This window comes from Nelusetta ayraudi, unplaced genomic scaffold (assembly GCF_046127955.1).
Source record: "Nelusetta ayraudi isolate G7.1 ecotype Tasmania unplaced genomic scaffold, CSIRO-AGI_Nayr_v1 ptg000082l, whole genome shotgun sequence".
In the NCBI taxonomy this organism is placed as follows: Eukaryota; Metazoa; Chordata; class Actinopteri; order Tetraodontiformes; family Monacanthidae; genus Nelusetta; species Nelusetta ayraudi.
In genome coordinates, this window is record NW_027466132.1 from 848,782 (window position 1) to 863,759 (window position 14,978).

A 14,978-nucleotide genomic window follows, 5' to 3' on the forward strand; every position below is an offset into this window, starting at 1 on the left:
ATTTATAGCCGTCCTCCTCCGGGTCGCTCACCCACTCACACGTCTCTGCCGCCGTCGGTGTTAGTGGGTCTCGCACATTCATTTGTAGGTCGTCCTTCAGCCCTTCACACACATTTCATGATGAGGGGGAAGAAGACAGAAGAACTCTTCCACCCTGGTCAGGTGTCCCAGATCATCAGGCAGAGCTCCTCTAGTTGCACCCAAAGTCAGATCCAGGTCCAGCGGGGGGGACCTTCAGCTACTGCGGTCCTGTTCTCTGGAAATTTTTATTGTTGTTTCATATTTAATTGTTTCCTGTTCTTAGATGTAAGCACTGTGAGTTTACTGCGCTATTTAAATAAAATAGACACTGACAACTCTGGTCTCATCTTCTCCTCCCTCCAGCCGTCGGCCACTCTGCTGGCCCGAGCCGTGGCGCCGTGGTCGGCCGCCACCGCCGCTGCAGGAGCTCGGCCCGGCCCCTCGTCCACCAGCAGCAGCGGCGTCACGGCGCTGCTGAGCTTCTCGCAGGGCGACGTCATCAGCGTGCTGCAGCAGGCCGACGACTGGTGGCTGGGCCAGCTGGATGGCACCCAGGGCTGGTTCCCCAGGGAGTGTGTCGCCGTGGAAACGGGCGGAACCCAGGAGTAAGGATGCACACACACACACACACACACACACACACACACATGCAATTTTAAAAGAGTTCAACTTTTGACCTTGCAACTAATTTGCCCCCTTTTCATATTTTCACCTCAGCACGGAGGCTTTCGACATGTCTGACACGTCTTTGGAGGGTAAGTGCAGTTTTTTTTGTCTAGACCAGGCATGGGCAAACTATGGCCCAGGGGCCATATGTGGCCCGTTAAGCTTTTTGACCAGGCCAGCCGAAATTGAAGAAGTTGTATTAATAGTAAGTAAGTCATAGAATAGTTGCATTTCATCCATTGATGCATCCAACGCTTTTGTTCATTTTCAATTGACATTAAAGCACATTTCTACATATTCCTAGATATATGTTTTCTTTCTCCTGTGAGGAGGTCACCTTAACACTCCATCCATCTGCTGCTGCTCCGGCCCCCTCTGTCAAGTTTTAGAACCTATTGTGGAACCACGTACTAGACAAAACAAGTCGGTTTTGTTTTTTCAAACTAAGATGTGCAATGAATATAGAATAGAATATCTTTATTTATCCTGCATTGGGGACATAATAAGCATAAGAAACGAAGAAAAAATTAACTGTTTACTTCTTACAGCTCAATTTTTTTTTAACATATTATTTATATTGCACTGAAATATTAGAAAAGTGTTTTACTGCACCTCACTGAAATGTTTTTATTGAGAGCAATAATACATGACTTTCCTTTTCTTTCAACCAACCAGAGTACGTGGCCCTGTACACCTACGAGAGCCCGGAGGCGGGAGACCTGACCTTCGAGGAGGGAGACGTGGTGGTGGTGACGGAGCGGGAGGGGGAGTGGTGGCGCGGCTGCATCGGCGACCACATCGGCCTCTTCCCCTCCAACTACGTGCGACCTGTTGAGCTGGAGGTGAGCCAGGATCCGTCCATCCGTCGATCACTCTTGGTTTTATCAGTTCAAAGCTCCCATCAAATTATCATCATGTGTTTCTCTGTCATTTTTGTGTCTCTATTCTACGGAACCGCTCTTACAGGCGTCAAGAACTGCAGCTCTAAACAAAAAGCCTGGTGAGTGTACACACAGCGACACACAGACACACACACACACCCACACACACACACACACACACCTTCTGGTTGTCATACAAACACACACTCTGCACCTCTTGACATTTCCCTGCTCTGCCCTCAGCTGTTTTTGTGTTTGGTCAACAGAGATCGCCCAGGCTGTCGCCAACACCGCCGTCACTTCGACCCCACATCAGCTGCGTCTGTCTCCTGGGCAACTGATCGTGGTGCTGGCCAAGAACTCCACCGGCTGGTGGCTCGGGGAACTGCAGGTCAGTTCCCCTGCGTGTGTTTTTGAGCATGGTTAACGACTTATAACTTTGACAGACTAACACACACACACACGCATATATTCACACAAATGTTCCCTTTTGTTGCCACTTTTATCAAATCATCCGAACATGAATGTTTTTGTCTTCTGATTTTTCCAATTAAAACCAAAATGAGTTAATTGAGTTAAACAATTATATGAGTTAATTAGGCTCTTGCGCAGCAGCAGTCCAGTGGTTGTTACACTCAATAAGAGCTGATTCATTTTTTTCTGATAAATATATTTTCTGCACACCCAAAACACTCAAGCTGTGCCATCAGTGCTGCGGAGTTCAGACGTCGGCCCGGCAGGATCAGTTGATCCTCTCACAGCCTTTTTATTTTTTATTTGTTATTTTATATATTTTTTTAATATCCAGACAGCGTTTGACAGACTTCTTTCTTCTTCGTCTAGGCTCGGGGAAAGAAGCGGCAGAGAGGCTGGTTTCATTCCACTAACGTGAAGCTGCTGGGCCCCTCCAGCGCCAAGTCGGCCCCCTCCCCTCTGCCAGGTGATTCGCTTCGTGCCGCGAAAAATAATATTTTTTTCCCATTTCAACAGTCAGCTTGCACGATCTCTTACGGCTTTGCAGACGCCTCAGATGAATTGAAATGTCAGGAGTGTTTTTTTGCACGTACATCATAGGGCTGCCACTAACGATTATTTTTGTTGTCGAATAATCAATCGATTTTTTTTTTTTTTTTTTTTTCGATGAGTCACGATTGTCTTCTTGGACTTCTGTTTTTGAACAAATGCGTCAAAATAATGACAGCGTCATGTCTGCGCTTATGTTGTGACATAATCGTTGCAGCCCTAATACATAATAAATCAAAGCCCAGTGCAGCAGGTGGGAATATCCGCACTCCCGAAACCAATTCCTGTCGGTGATCAACACGACCCGACCAACCTGGACTGAACGAACTAAACTGACCTTGGCCACGCCTGCTCTCCCCGCCGCAGTGTGCCAGGTCATCGCCATGTACGACTACACGGCCGCCAACCAGGACGAGCTGAGCTTCGCCAAGGGTCAGCTGATCAGCATCCTGGACAAGACCAACCCTGACTGGTGGAAGGGCGAGGTGGGCGGGGTCACCGGCCTGCTGCCCACCAACTACGTGAAGATGACGACAGAATCGGACCCCAGTCAGCAATGTGAGTAAAGTCTCTCCAGTTTGCTTCTTTCTTCTTCTCCTTCTTTGGAACAGACAGAGGATGAAACGTGCATAGCGGGTGCAGGAACAAACTTCTTGTCTCGTTCTGATTGGTTCAGGTACACTAGACTCTAGCTGCTCTTCTGAGCAGAAACAGACTGACGGTAAGCTGAAAAAATAACTGGTTTCTGCCAATCAAGGATCATTTTTCCACACCGGTGCACTTCACTCGAAGGGCTCGATCCATCAACGCTGAGTCTGTCACTGTCATGAGAATAGGAATAAAAGACTGAAAGTGAAAATCACATTGTTCAAGTCAAGGATCGGGCCTTTCAAGTGTTTCCGTGCTGGTTGCACCATTGATGTGAAATCATTCAAAGGAACATCTCTGGGACTCATGCTTGCTTGTGTGTCACTTGCCAAGGATGAGGGTTTGATGATTCTGTGTGAGTGTGGCTCCTGGGGTCACTCTCACTCCTGCTGCTCAAATCAAAGCAAAGCAAAACGAGCGGTTGCTCAGATTAGCGTGAAAGAATTGAAAATATCCACACGTGCAAAATCCGTGCTGAAGTTAAATTCAGCCGGCTGCACCTTGGACACTCGGAGGTCATTCCTCAGATCTCACTCTTGGCAAATGACAAAGGTTGCAAAGCATATTTCCATTTATTCCAGATGCTCTTTCAAATGTTCACCAAAAAAAAATATCACTGCATTCTACAAAAACATTGGATATGATTGATTGATTTAGCCGTGACTAAACCAAATTAACACACTTTTATAACCTAATCAGCATTTTTCATTGTTTGACGTTTATTCAGAATGCACAATGTGCTTTTTTAATATTGTTTTCTAATAAATCCACGGCCGATCACTGATTGGCCAGGGAGGGCGCCATCCACTCGGCGCTAATTGGCACTAATGGCTGTTCCTGTTGACTTGAAGGAGGCCTCATTTGGAAACGCCCGGCGTGCCCGTTTTTTAAATTTTGCTATTCCTGGCGAACGCTCGCCCGCCCGCTTCAATTCCATCTTGTTAGAGCCGCGGAAGACCAAACGCGGCGAAACCGAGCGTCCAGTTAACCCCGTCCGACTTCCTTTCACGCTGCGGCGGCTGCGGCGGCGGCGGCGGCACCCTGCTGGGACTCGCCATCAGCCCGATATGATTAGTCACGACGCTCAGGCGCATCCTCAGAACAAAAATACATTATTAATGCTCATGCATGTGTGTGAGTCGAGCATTAATATTCAAACGATATTAATGTCTGCTGCTGCTGTCTCTCCTTCATCTCACTCACTCCCCCCCCCCCCCTCCCCACGCTGCCTCCCCCGACCCCCTCCCGCTCCTCCACGCCATCTCTGTTTTTTTTCCCCTCCTCTGTCCCTGTTTCCTCTGTAGGACAGTAACGCAGGCTTTCCTCTCTCTTCCTCTTCTTCCCTCCCTTCCTCCCACCCTCCCTCTCTCTGTCTGAGCCAATCCGAATTTCCCTGTGGCAACAGGAAGCCCAGCCGCCAGCGGGAACGGCTCTGCGCTATCCAACCTCACTCGCTTGGGACTGTGATGCTCTGACTTTTTTTTTTTCTTTTTTTTTTTTTAAATCCCCTAATATTTTTTTCTCATTTATTTTGCTACTTTCACCTGCTCTCTTTTTTTCTCCCTCCAAGGCACTTATTTCCTTCCTCTTATCCTCTCGCTCTCTCCTCTCTTGCGTTTCCCCCCCTTGATGTTTCTTTGACTAACTAACCAACCGAGGGAGCGAAGTGGAGGCAGCTAGACGTATTTTTTTTGAGTGGTCCACCACCTGATGGCATGAGATGCTTCATTTTTTTATTGTTTTTTTAACAAGACAAAATATGAATTGTTTGCGTTTTGGTAGCACAGGAATAGAGTTAGCGTAAAATTGCTAAATCGAGCTAAATCGACTACGTTTTTCCCGATTCAGGCTGTGAGTGTGTATAATTTCTCAACAGGGCCATTGGTATTTGAGGATTAGGGCCACAAGACGAAGGAAATTTTTGTTTCAGTTTTAAGTTGAAATTTTGTGAAAAAAGTCGTCATAAAAAAGGCAAAATTTTGTGAATAAACTTTATTCACGACATTGACTTACTTCACGTTGACACTAACTGCAGAATTTCAATTTCATTCACGACATTTCGTCTGTTTTATGTCAACTTTATTCTTGAAATTTCGACTTTTATCTTGAAATTTCGACTTTTATTCTCGAAATTGGAAACTTAATTATCCTCTTCCGTACACTACTAACCACATTACAACTTTGCTGCAATTTGCTGTTTGCTTGAATCACTGATAACCTTGATTGCTGCTTCTCGGCACATCGCTCACAGTCATTTAATACGTGGATGAACCAATGTTTCGCTCTCTATCCGTTCCAACTAAGATATCTGTACTTAGCTAAAAATTTCAAATTTTCTTTGCCAAGAAGGCCGACCTTCCAAACCGATTTAATATCCATCACCTCGTTTAAGACATTTTTTTCACTGTGATACCATGAAGTTGACAACACTGTCAAGTCTGTCAAGCAGGTGATTGCTAAAGGTGAAAGTGTGTGTTGGTCTAGGACAGGCATGGGCAAACTACGGCCCGAGGGCCATATTTTTCAGTGTGTCTTTTGCATTGTGGCCTCACCAGTCAAAAAGTTTGCCCACCCCTGGACTAGAACATTGTTGTTGAGTGGACAGTGTGTCCGACAGAAAGGGCTTCTGAAGCAGTTTATTTTTATGAAGGAGAAATTATTTTTTATTCATGAAATGCGTTATATGAAAGGATTCTCACTAAATGTACAAAATAAAAGTCTTAGGAAATATTTGTATTAGAATTACAATTGTATTGGAACAAGAAAAAAATTATTTCACAATCATTCCTTTTGATTTCTCCTCCTTCCCCTGACTCAGTAACTTCATATTAATTCTCATCCAATTAAAACCACTTCCTGTGACTAAACTGTGACCTCGCCAGCAGCAAAGGTACCGACGGGCTCACTCGCACTGCTGGCGACCGACCTCTTGCCAAGTCTTGACCTCAGACACTTGAATCACACAGCAGAGTCTTCCACTGCTTGCGCCTGCAACCGCGCTTTTACTCATCACACCTATGCAATCATTCCGACTGAGTCGTGTGCAAAAAAGAAAAAGAAAAAAAGGTGCTCTGTGTTTTGTTTTGTTTTTGTTCGGTTTTATTTTTGACACCTGCGATTCTGTTTCCTCCTTAGTTGGCGTTGTGTTTAGCGTTAGCCTCGCCCCGCGTTCTGCAACGACGACGTGCCTCTCACTCTTTCCCGTGCATTTACTGTAAATAAGAATATCACAGAGCTTAATTATAATACTGATAATAACAATAAAGGGGAGATTTTAACACCCCGGCCGCGTGCGTTGTGGTTTTTTTTTGGTCACGTGACGCAGCGATTGACGACGGGCTGTCTGTTGTCGCACTCTTGTGCTTGCGGCGGCCTCTTGTGCATGCGTGTGTGCGTGCGCGCCTGCAGGGTGCGCCGACCTGATGACGCTGGACACCATGAGCCCGCAGGAGAGGAAGAGGCAGGGCTACATCCACGAGCTCATCCAGACAGAGGAGACCTACGTGGACGACCTGGAGCTGGTGCTGGAGGTGCGGATGCGCGACTTTAAATTCATTTCACGCCATCTTTGAGTCTGGAGTTGCTGTGTTACACCGGTTTGCAGAGTTTGTTATTGGTTTTTTGATACTGGATGCCAATGGGAAAGTGTCGCACCTTTTATTATCTTTAAATGATATGTAATAAATGAAGGGAAATAAATAGCGGATGTCCAGTAAAAAGCACAGTTAGCACGAAGGTGCTACAAGGTGCTAGGAGCAAAATGAAGCGACCGAGCTCATGTTACCCCCTCCTCGTGTCCTCCAGGTCTTCCACAAGCCCATGTCCGAGTCCGGTCGTCTGACGGAGAAGGAGATGGTCATGGTCTTTGCCAACTGGAGGGAGTTGATCATATGCAACACCAAACTGCTCAAGTGAGTTCAGAGATCAGAACCATATTTTTTGTAAAACATTTTTGCTCTAAAAACATATCGCAACGCTAGAACTTTCCGTTGCATGGCTTTCCTCCCCGCAGGGCTCTGCGCGCGCGCAAGAAGAGCGGCGGCGAGAACATGCCAGTGCACCTGATCGGCGACCTGCTGGCGTCGGAGCTGTCGCACCTGCAGCCTTACATCCGCTTCTGCTCCTGCCAGCTCAACGCCGCCGCCCTGCTGCAGTGCAAGACCTACATCCAGCCCGACTTCAAGGACTTCCTCAAGGTGGGAGCCGCTGGGACGCGGAGACAACCTGTCGACCGGTGTCCTTCTCGCTTAACGATTGTCTGTCTTCCCCCCCGAGCAGAAGATCGCCACCAACTACCGCTGCAAAGGCATGCCGCTCTCCAGCTTCCTGCTCAAACCCATGCAGAGGATCACGCGCTACCCGCTGCTCATCAAGAACGTATGTCAGAGAAGGGAGCAAAAACTGTTTTCTTCTTTTGGGAAGTGCAAGTCCACGACCTTCCTCACTGCTTCTCCTCGCTCAGATCCTGGAACACACGCCGGAGGGCCACGCCGACCGCGGCCCCCTGCAGGAGGCCCTGGAGCGGGCCGAGGAGCTGTGCACCCAGGTCAACGAGGGCGTGCGGGAGAAGGAGAACTCGGACAGGCTGGAGTGGATCCAGGCCCACGTCCAGTGCGAGGGGCCCATAGAGGTACGGAGTCGGTATTGAACCGGTGTGCCTAATAAAGTGGCCAGTGAGCGGAAGCCTCATCATTCCACATCAAACCCTCAGTTCTAGTTGGGGCTCGGGTGCTTTGGGTTTTTTTCTTGGTTTTCCCGCACATTACAACTTTACTTTCACTTTTCAGCGCTTGGTCTTCAACTCGCTGACCAGCTGCCTCGGGCCTCGCAGGCTGCTGCACAGCGGCCGCCTCTACAAGACCAAAAGCACCAGGGAGCTGTGGGCCTTCCTCTTCAACGACTTCCTCCTCCTGACGCACGGCGCCAAGGCCCTGTCCTCCTCGAGCCAGGACAAGCTGTTCGGCCTCAAGAGCAACATCCAGCTCAAGATGTACAAAACGGTGAGCGAGGAAGCAGCCTCCCTCCTGAGGCACAGAAACCTGCGTGTCTGCGCTCAATGGTGGAATCACTTCCTGCTTTTGATCTCCAGCCGCTGCTCCTCAACGAGGTCCTGGTGAAAATGTCCCCCGACCCATCCAGCGACGAGCCCCTCTTCCACGTCTCGCACATCGACCGCGTCTACACGCTGAAAACGGAGACTCTCAACGAGAGGTGCGCATCCCACTCCTCCCCCACCCCCCCACAAAAAAAACGGTTGCGCTGTAGGAGAAAGCATTTGATTATTGTTGGGATGTTGTTTTTGCGCGATTCCAGGACGATGTGGGTCCAGAAAATCAAAGCGGCGTCGGAACATTTCATCGAGACGGAGAAGAAGAAGAGGGAGAAGGCGTACCAAGGTAACAAGACTAAAAAGAATATTCCTAAAATTCACACGTCGGAGGCTAAAAGTCTACAAAGCAAAGACTTTAGTGCATCCACAGATCACAATGATGCAAGAACAAAGAGTTGGAAAAGTACGAGGCTAATATACAGAACTAGAGCCGGCTCATTAATTTGTGAGTGGTTTGTGATAAAAAAAAAAAAAAGGGGAAAAAAATATTTATCGTGCGTCCTGGTACTCGTGTGTTCCCTCAGCTCGTTCCCTGAAGACCAGCGGCATCGGCCGTCTGCTGGTGACCGTGATCGAAGCTCGGGAGCTCAAAGCCTGCAAACCCAACGGTGAGGCCCCGCCCCCCTTTCTCTCGCCTAGATAGAGAGATAGATAGATAGATAGATAGATAGATAGATAAAATCACAGTAAAATCATTTTTTGCTGATTGTCGTCGTTCCTCTGTGTCCAGGTAAGAGCAACCCGTACTGCGAGCTGACCATGGGGCCCCAGTGCTACACCTCCCGCTCCGCCAGCGACACCCTCAACCCCAAGTGGAACTTCAACTGCCAGTTCTTCATCAATGACGTGTACCAGGACGTGCTGTGCATCAGCGTGTTCGAGAAGGACCAGTTCTCACCGGACGGTCAGCGGATCAGACGGCAGCGTTGCTCTCATTTTTCTTTTTTATATATAATCGTTTTAGGTTATTTTAACATTTTTTCCTTCTTTCCTTCCCCAGACTTCCTGGGTCGCACCAAAGTCCCCGTGGCGACGATAAAGAAAGAGATGGAGGTCAAAGGTGCAGCCAGTCGCCACTTCCTGCTGCACGAGGTGGCCACGGGGGAAGTCTGTGTCAAACTAGACCTGCAGCTGTACGACAAATAATCAAGACAAAGACAAACACACACACGCTCAGGACACACATGCGAACTACTGTATTTTATATTTACAACAGCCAGTTGCCTCACAGTGCCTTGTTGCAGCTACAACACATTGCACAGTAAACGCTTCAACCTCAAGGAAGACATCTTGCCAACATTTGCACACACACAATTATACAAATATACACAAATATACATCCAAGGACAGCTTCCCATGTTTCCACGTCAAGCCCTCATGATTTCCCATCAGCAGGTCTCAGCGATGAAGCTCCCCTGAACTCTTGCACGCGACAGCCACGCCTCGCTTCTCATGCTGCACATTCCAAACGTGGCTGTACACACTACTGCTGTTCAATGTAACGCTGTATGTACTAATCCCTGTGACTGTGGAGATCAGAGGCGGAGGCGGGACAAAGATAAAAATAAATGTACATACAGTCAGAAAGGAATTTCATTTGAATGCTTCATTATTCCTTCCTTCCTTTCCTTCCTTCCTTCCTTCCTTCCTTCCTTCTTTCCTCCCTTCCACCGGCTCCTGGTTTCAGCAGCTGCTCATCCCAGCAAGAAGGAGGAGCTTTTCTGCGACTGATGACAAAAACCAACAGCGGCGCCTTGCGTCTCAGCACCGCGAGAATCCACAGTTGGCACGGCAGCACCTCCCGTCCTCCACGCCGGCCACACTGATGTGGTACGGAATGTCCTGGAATCTGCAGGGGAAATGTTGGGAGATCGTCGAGTACTGCAGCTCTCTCACACATCCAGAAGAAGGAAGAGGAGAAGAAGAAGAAGAAGAAGAAGAAGGTTGCAGTGCCCTACCTGCTCCCCTTCTGCCCTTTGGCCCCGAGCAGCGTTGCACTCTTCCAGGCCGCCGACGCCGAGCGATGCAGCGAGGCTCGAGTGTGAGACGTGTGCGACTCGCTGGCAGGACGATCGTGGCCCAGCTGCTTGCAGTCGCACTCTGAAAGACAAGACGTAAGCAAACGCGCCAACACTCAGAACGACAGCGGCCCAAGTGTGTACCGACCTCGCACGCGGGTCTCCGTCATCGTCTCCCGCTGCCTCGGGTACATTTGGTCCTGGATCTCCGCCGCCCTGGCCTGCAGGCAGAGAAAGTCAGCAACAGCTGCACTGCGACGACATGAAATGCATTAGAAGTGGAATGACCTTGGGGTCGGGAGGCTGTTTGACCTCCAGCAGGAAAGGGTTGTATTCTCCGATGTCGTAGATGTCCAGGAACACGAAGCCCTGAGGAGTGAAGACGTTTAACAGCAGTTAACAGGCACAGGATGAACACGGATCAACAAAGAGCTGTTGTTTCAATGCCAATGTCTCCATGTTTGGGTGTTTTGATATGGAGTCAACAAACAGAGCAAGCTTGACCCCCCCCCCCCCGAACCTTGACGTTGCAGTAGTGCAGGAAGCGGCTGTAGAGGCGCAGCCGCCTCTGGACCTCCACGGGGCCCCACAGGGTCACGTGATCCTCCACCCTCTTCTGTCGGGGAAGCCACACCTCCTCCATCCAGCCCTTGTGCCGCGACTCCTTCTTCTTCAGGTCCTCGCCGTTCCACTGGCTCAGGAAGGCCTCCGACTCCTGAGGGGGGGAGAGACGCTCAAACAAGGCGCTCAAACCCGACCTCCGCCCCCGCGGTGGCGCCCCCTGGCTTTACCTCCATCAGCTCCTTCTTGGCGTCCAGCAGCGACTGGATTTTGTCTTTGGTCTGCGTCTTTTCCATCTTGATTCTGGCCTTGAGGAGAAGAAACGATCAGACTCCAGGAGGAGGAGGAGGAGGAGGGGGAAGAGGAGGGGCTGAGCTGAGGAATGCAATACCTGAAGTCGCCTCAGGGAGGTGGGAGAGAGCCAGGGCCGTGCGGTGAGTGGCAGTGGGTTCTCAGGAGGCGAGGGGCCGTCACCTTGCCCGGCCCTGTCCGGACTGACGGGGCCCCAGAGGTGAGGAGCTCTCTGTCGACGGCCTTCAGAGGAAGGCAGCGCTCCTGCTGTGCTCTCCTGGAAACACCAAGCACAGAAGTGGTCATGTTGCCTCCTGAAACACGGCTTCCTTCCTGTTTTTTACTCGAAAAAGAGTTTATTTAATTTAATTTCAGATATTTTTCTCTTCTCTATTGCACTACATGTTGCTTTAATTGTGTAAATTCCTTCCAGGTGTGATAAATAAAAGCATTCTAATTGTTCTGAGTTATTTATCACTCATTCAAATTGCGCTGATTTCCAAGTTTTACAGTGAGGCGAATGATCAATGAGTTTTCCCCAACTGGCTACTGAACAGTCACTTTGGACGTCTTTATTCTTCTTTGGCTGACAACTGCCGAATGAATGGGGCTCTACTCAGCCCCTAACTGATTGGAATGACTCATTAAATCCAACCTCAATCAAAACTCAGTCAATCCTTAATGAGAAGAATCATTGAAAGAGAATTAGAACACATTTTTCAGTAATTACACTTCCAACTTGATTTGTTGGCGTATTTCACCTCAGATTTCAGGAAGTCGGGCAGAGGCGCGTGCAGGGTGATCACACCGCCGGCTCTGTTTCTCTTCAGGCGGCTCATTCCTCCTTGTACATTGATGATGAGATAAGAAACAAATCAGCGACACTGAGCTGGTAGTAATCCATGCAGTAGTGGCTCCACTCGCGCTTTCGACGCTTCTAAATCAGAACGCCGCCTTTAATCTCAGTCTTTAGGAGGGGCCTGCGCTGCCGCCGTTTACCGTTGCCATGACACCACCCAGGAGACGCTCAACAAAAGCGCAACAGCCCTGTTAAGACGTCTCTTAAAGCAGGAAGAAATGCGTACGTTCACCTGTGGGAGTTAGAAGAAAGAAGAAATCTGAATCAGAGAGGCTTAAAATAAATGGTTCATACCAAGAGAGCTGCACATTTTATGTGCTGTGTTCAGGTTTTTAGGTTTCTCAAGGGTTAAGTTAAACTCTTTCAATGAAAAATACCATCACACTAGTTTATTTTTTCCATTGATTTGATCAAATATGATATTCTAACAAGGAATAACTAAATGTAGATGATTGCACTCTTGAAGCAGCTCAACAAAAGCAAAAATGGAGGCGCATGCGAGGTTATTTTATTATTATTATTTTTTTTTTTTTAAAGGAAAGTGATTGAATTTATGTTTCAGGCTCTATTGCTGCTTTTTTTCCCTTCTAATCTCTGACTAACCCGTCTAGACATTTCATTGCACCGTTGATCCACACTTGGAAGTAGTGGAAGTAGGGATATAAATATCTCTAGCAGTGTGTGTGTGTGTGTGTGTGTGTGTGTGTGTGTGTGTCAGTTCTTTCAACATCCACCACAAAAGTCACTGTTGTTTGTTCTCTGGGGAAATTAGATTTTGTTGTTTTGTGTGTTTGTTTGCATTTAACATTTGTAATGGTCCATGTGTTCAACACCTAAGAGGCTTCAGTCCTGCCGTCGGACGCTGTGCCACCCTGAGGTGCGCCGGGTCAAAGATAGTCGCTCTTAATGCGCCTGTTCAAACACCACAGGTTCACTGAACTGTCGGCAGGCTTGCCCGCAGAGGTTCTCAGTCAGTCGCGTCGAGGCGCTCGGGCCAGGCTGCTGCAGCGCACCGACCGACACCTGCGCAGAATGCCCCGGCTTCAGGTCCGGACGTAGAGGCTGCGGAAAGACTGGGGGAGAGGACTCGGCATTATTTTTATTCCATTAAAAAAAAAAAAAAAAAAAAAAAAAGATTTAACCCATTTTCTGACTTTTATTGTGGTGCCGAGTCCTGCACCGACCTGGTGAGACTTGATGGATTGGTGGACCTGGCTGACAGCGATCATTGCCCTGCTGTGGATTTTCTGCTTCATAGACGGTAAGTGGAGGGTTTGTGTGTGAACACTGGAGGTGGCGATTGTCGTTTGAGCAGAGGCAGAAAACACTTAAATAATACTTGAAATAACTTCACTTAGAAGTTGTTTTGTTTTTTTTTTGTCCTTGCGACGGACGCAGATAGGCTAAATTAGGCTATCTCTGATGTAATTGTGGGATTATTATTGTCGGGAGAAAAAATATATATTGACACTGTCTAATAAGCCCACGAGGGCTGAACACCACTTAAACACTCAAATAACCAGATTAATCAATCAACCACCCAGGCTAGCACTTCCGCTTTGCTTAAACGTTATTATCCGTCCTTCCATCCATTTTCAACACCCGCTTGATCCGCAACTCACTTTGTGGGTTGCGGGGACGTTTTTGTTGTGACTTATTTTAGATTTTAGAGGAACGTCTTCGCACGCGGCCAGAACCAGCGGGGTGATTCGCGAATGGGTTTATGTCGTTGGAACGCCCAATTAGCACAGGAATGACCGTTGAAGAAGGCTCTGGCTACGTGCTAGCATGGACACCCTCACATCAGGCTTAATATAAAATGATACACCATTCAATTCATAGGGTGCGTCCAAACTTTTGTCTGCGAGTGTATGTAGGTCAAATTGCAAAGGAGGGCCGAGCAGAGGCTCGGAGGTGATGACGAGGCCCCGCCCCCCTGCTGCTCCCCCCCACCCCCCTGCTGTGCGTGCCGCGCTGCAGGTGCCACCTGCTAAATCCAGCAGCGGCTCGTAATGCATCCTGACAGTAGGCACCCGCGGCTGACCCCTTTACCCCCCCACCCCCGTCTCCTGATCTGCAGGCAATGCCGTGCTGGAGCTGCGCCTGCTCTTCCACGCCCTCACCAAGGCCGCGTGCCACCTGTACCTGGCGCTGCTGCCGCTGCGCCGCGCCGCCGTGCACTTTGCCGACTGCGCCAGGTACCTGATGAACCACGCCCAGCAGCAGCAGCAGCAGCAGCAGCAGCAGCTGCAGCAGAGCCCGGCCTCGCTCCAGCAACAACACCACCCACCCCACCACCATCACCAGGGCCCACCACTGGCCAAGAAGGGCACGCTGCACCTGCTGGAGGGCCTGTGCGTGGTGTGCGAGACGGTGCCCAACCTGATGGGCGCGGCCCTAAGCCTGGGCGCCGCCTTCTGCCACGTGGCGCAGGGCGGCTTCTACGTGCTGGCGGCCACGCTGCGCACCATCCAGGTCAACCTCTTCTCGCAGATGAACGGCGAGAAGGACCGCTGGGACAAGGAGCGGCTGCGGGCGCGCGAGGGCGAGAAGAAGCTCAACTCCAAGGTGCTGGAGTACATCTCAGTCTTCTGCCAGGACCCCGTCAGCGCGCTGCGCATCAAGGTCGACGTGCCGCCCGTCTACCGGTAGTGAGGGGCCTTCTCCTTTGGACGGATGGATGGACTTTGAGCTGGTGGAGGCTGTTGTCAACTCGCTGTCACCAACAACAGAGATGATGATTCACCAGTGAAAGTTTAAGAAAAAAATATTAATAAGAGGAAATTTTGTTACCTTTGTTTTACACCTGACGCAAAGAGGCTTAAAAATAAAAAAGAATCAAACCCGACACAGCTGCACATCTTTCATTCAGGTTGTTTTTTTTTTTAATCAACAGATTG

The 14,978-nt window shown here is 49.2% G+C and overlaps 3 protein-coding genes across 4 annotated transcripts in view; 2 read left to right on the forward strand and 1 right to left on the reverse strand.

The window, feature by feature from the left end:
* Positions 1-9,940, forward strand: part of LOC142900420 (intersectin-2-like) — a 31,280-nt gene extending 21,340 nt beyond the window's left edge. Inside the window, exons 21-39 of one of the 2 annotated variants that reach the window (XM_076044703.1) lie at positions 385-626; positions 739-776; positions 1,363-1,529; positions 1,654-1,687; positions 1,835-1,959; positions 2,412-2,508; positions 2,958-3,149; positions 3,268-3,312; positions 6,648-6,769; positions 7,044-7,150; positions 7,252-7,435; positions 7,518-7,616; positions 7,702-7,869; positions 8,027-8,239; positions 8,329-8,450; positions 8,553-8,635; positions 8,874-8,957; positions 9,080-9,253; positions 9,350-9,940. In XM_076044703.1, the coding sequence (XP_075900818.1) occupies positions 385-626; positions 739-776; positions 1,363-1,529; positions 1,654-1,687; positions 1,835-1,959; positions 2,412-2,508; positions 2,958-3,149; positions 3,268-3,312; positions 6,648-6,769; positions 7,044-7,150; positions 7,252-7,435; positions 7,518-7,616; positions 7,702-7,869; positions 8,027-8,239; positions 8,329-8,450; positions 8,553-8,635; positions 8,874-8,957; positions 9,080-9,253; positions 9,350-9,495 (2,442 nt within the window). In that variant the 3' untranslated portion in view covers positions 9,496-9,940. The remainder of the gene's footprint in view (positions 1-384; positions 627-738; positions 777-1,362; positions 1,530-1,653; positions 1,688-1,834; positions 1,960-2,411; positions 2,509-2,957; positions 3,150-3,267; positions 3,313-6,647; positions 6,770-7,043; positions 7,151-7,251; positions 7,436-7,517; positions 7,617-7,701; positions 7,870-8,026; positions 8,240-8,328; positions 8,451-8,552; positions 8,636-8,873; positions 8,958-9,079; positions 9,254-9,349) is intronic. The other variant, XM_076044704.1, reaches the window with a different exon arrangement.
* Positions 9,941-9,993: 53 nt separating this feature from the next.
* Positions 9,994-12,428, reverse strand: fam228a (family with sequence similarity 228 member A). Its single transcript, XM_076044712.1, has 8 exons — positions 11,981-12,428; positions 11,320-11,496; positions 11,159-11,236; positions 10,888-11,082; positions 10,656-10,736; positions 10,516-10,588; positions 10,308-10,449; positions 9,994-10,198 (listed from the first exon to the last, which is right to left on the reverse strand). The coding sequence occupies exons 1-8, from the start codon at positions 12,056-12,058 to the stop codon at positions 10,111-10,113; spliced, it is 912 nt and encodes a 303-aa protein (XP_075900827.1). The 5' UTR covers positions 12,059-12,428; the 3' UTR covers positions 9,994-10,110.
* Positions 12,429-12,933: 505 nt separating this feature from the next.
* Positions 12,934-14,924, forward strand: LOC142900320 (uncharacterized). The gene is made up of 3 exons (XM_076044535.1): positions 12,934-13,007; positions 13,042-13,339; positions 14,159-14,924. The coding sequence occupies exons 2-3, from the start codon at positions 13,276-13,278 to the stop codon at positions 14,728-14,730; spliced, it is 636 nt and encodes a 211-aa protein (XP_075900650.1). The 5' UTR covers positions 12,934-13,007; positions 13,042-13,275; the 3' UTR covers positions 14,731-14,924.
* The last annotated feature ends 54 nt before the right edge of the window (positions 14,925-14,978 follow it).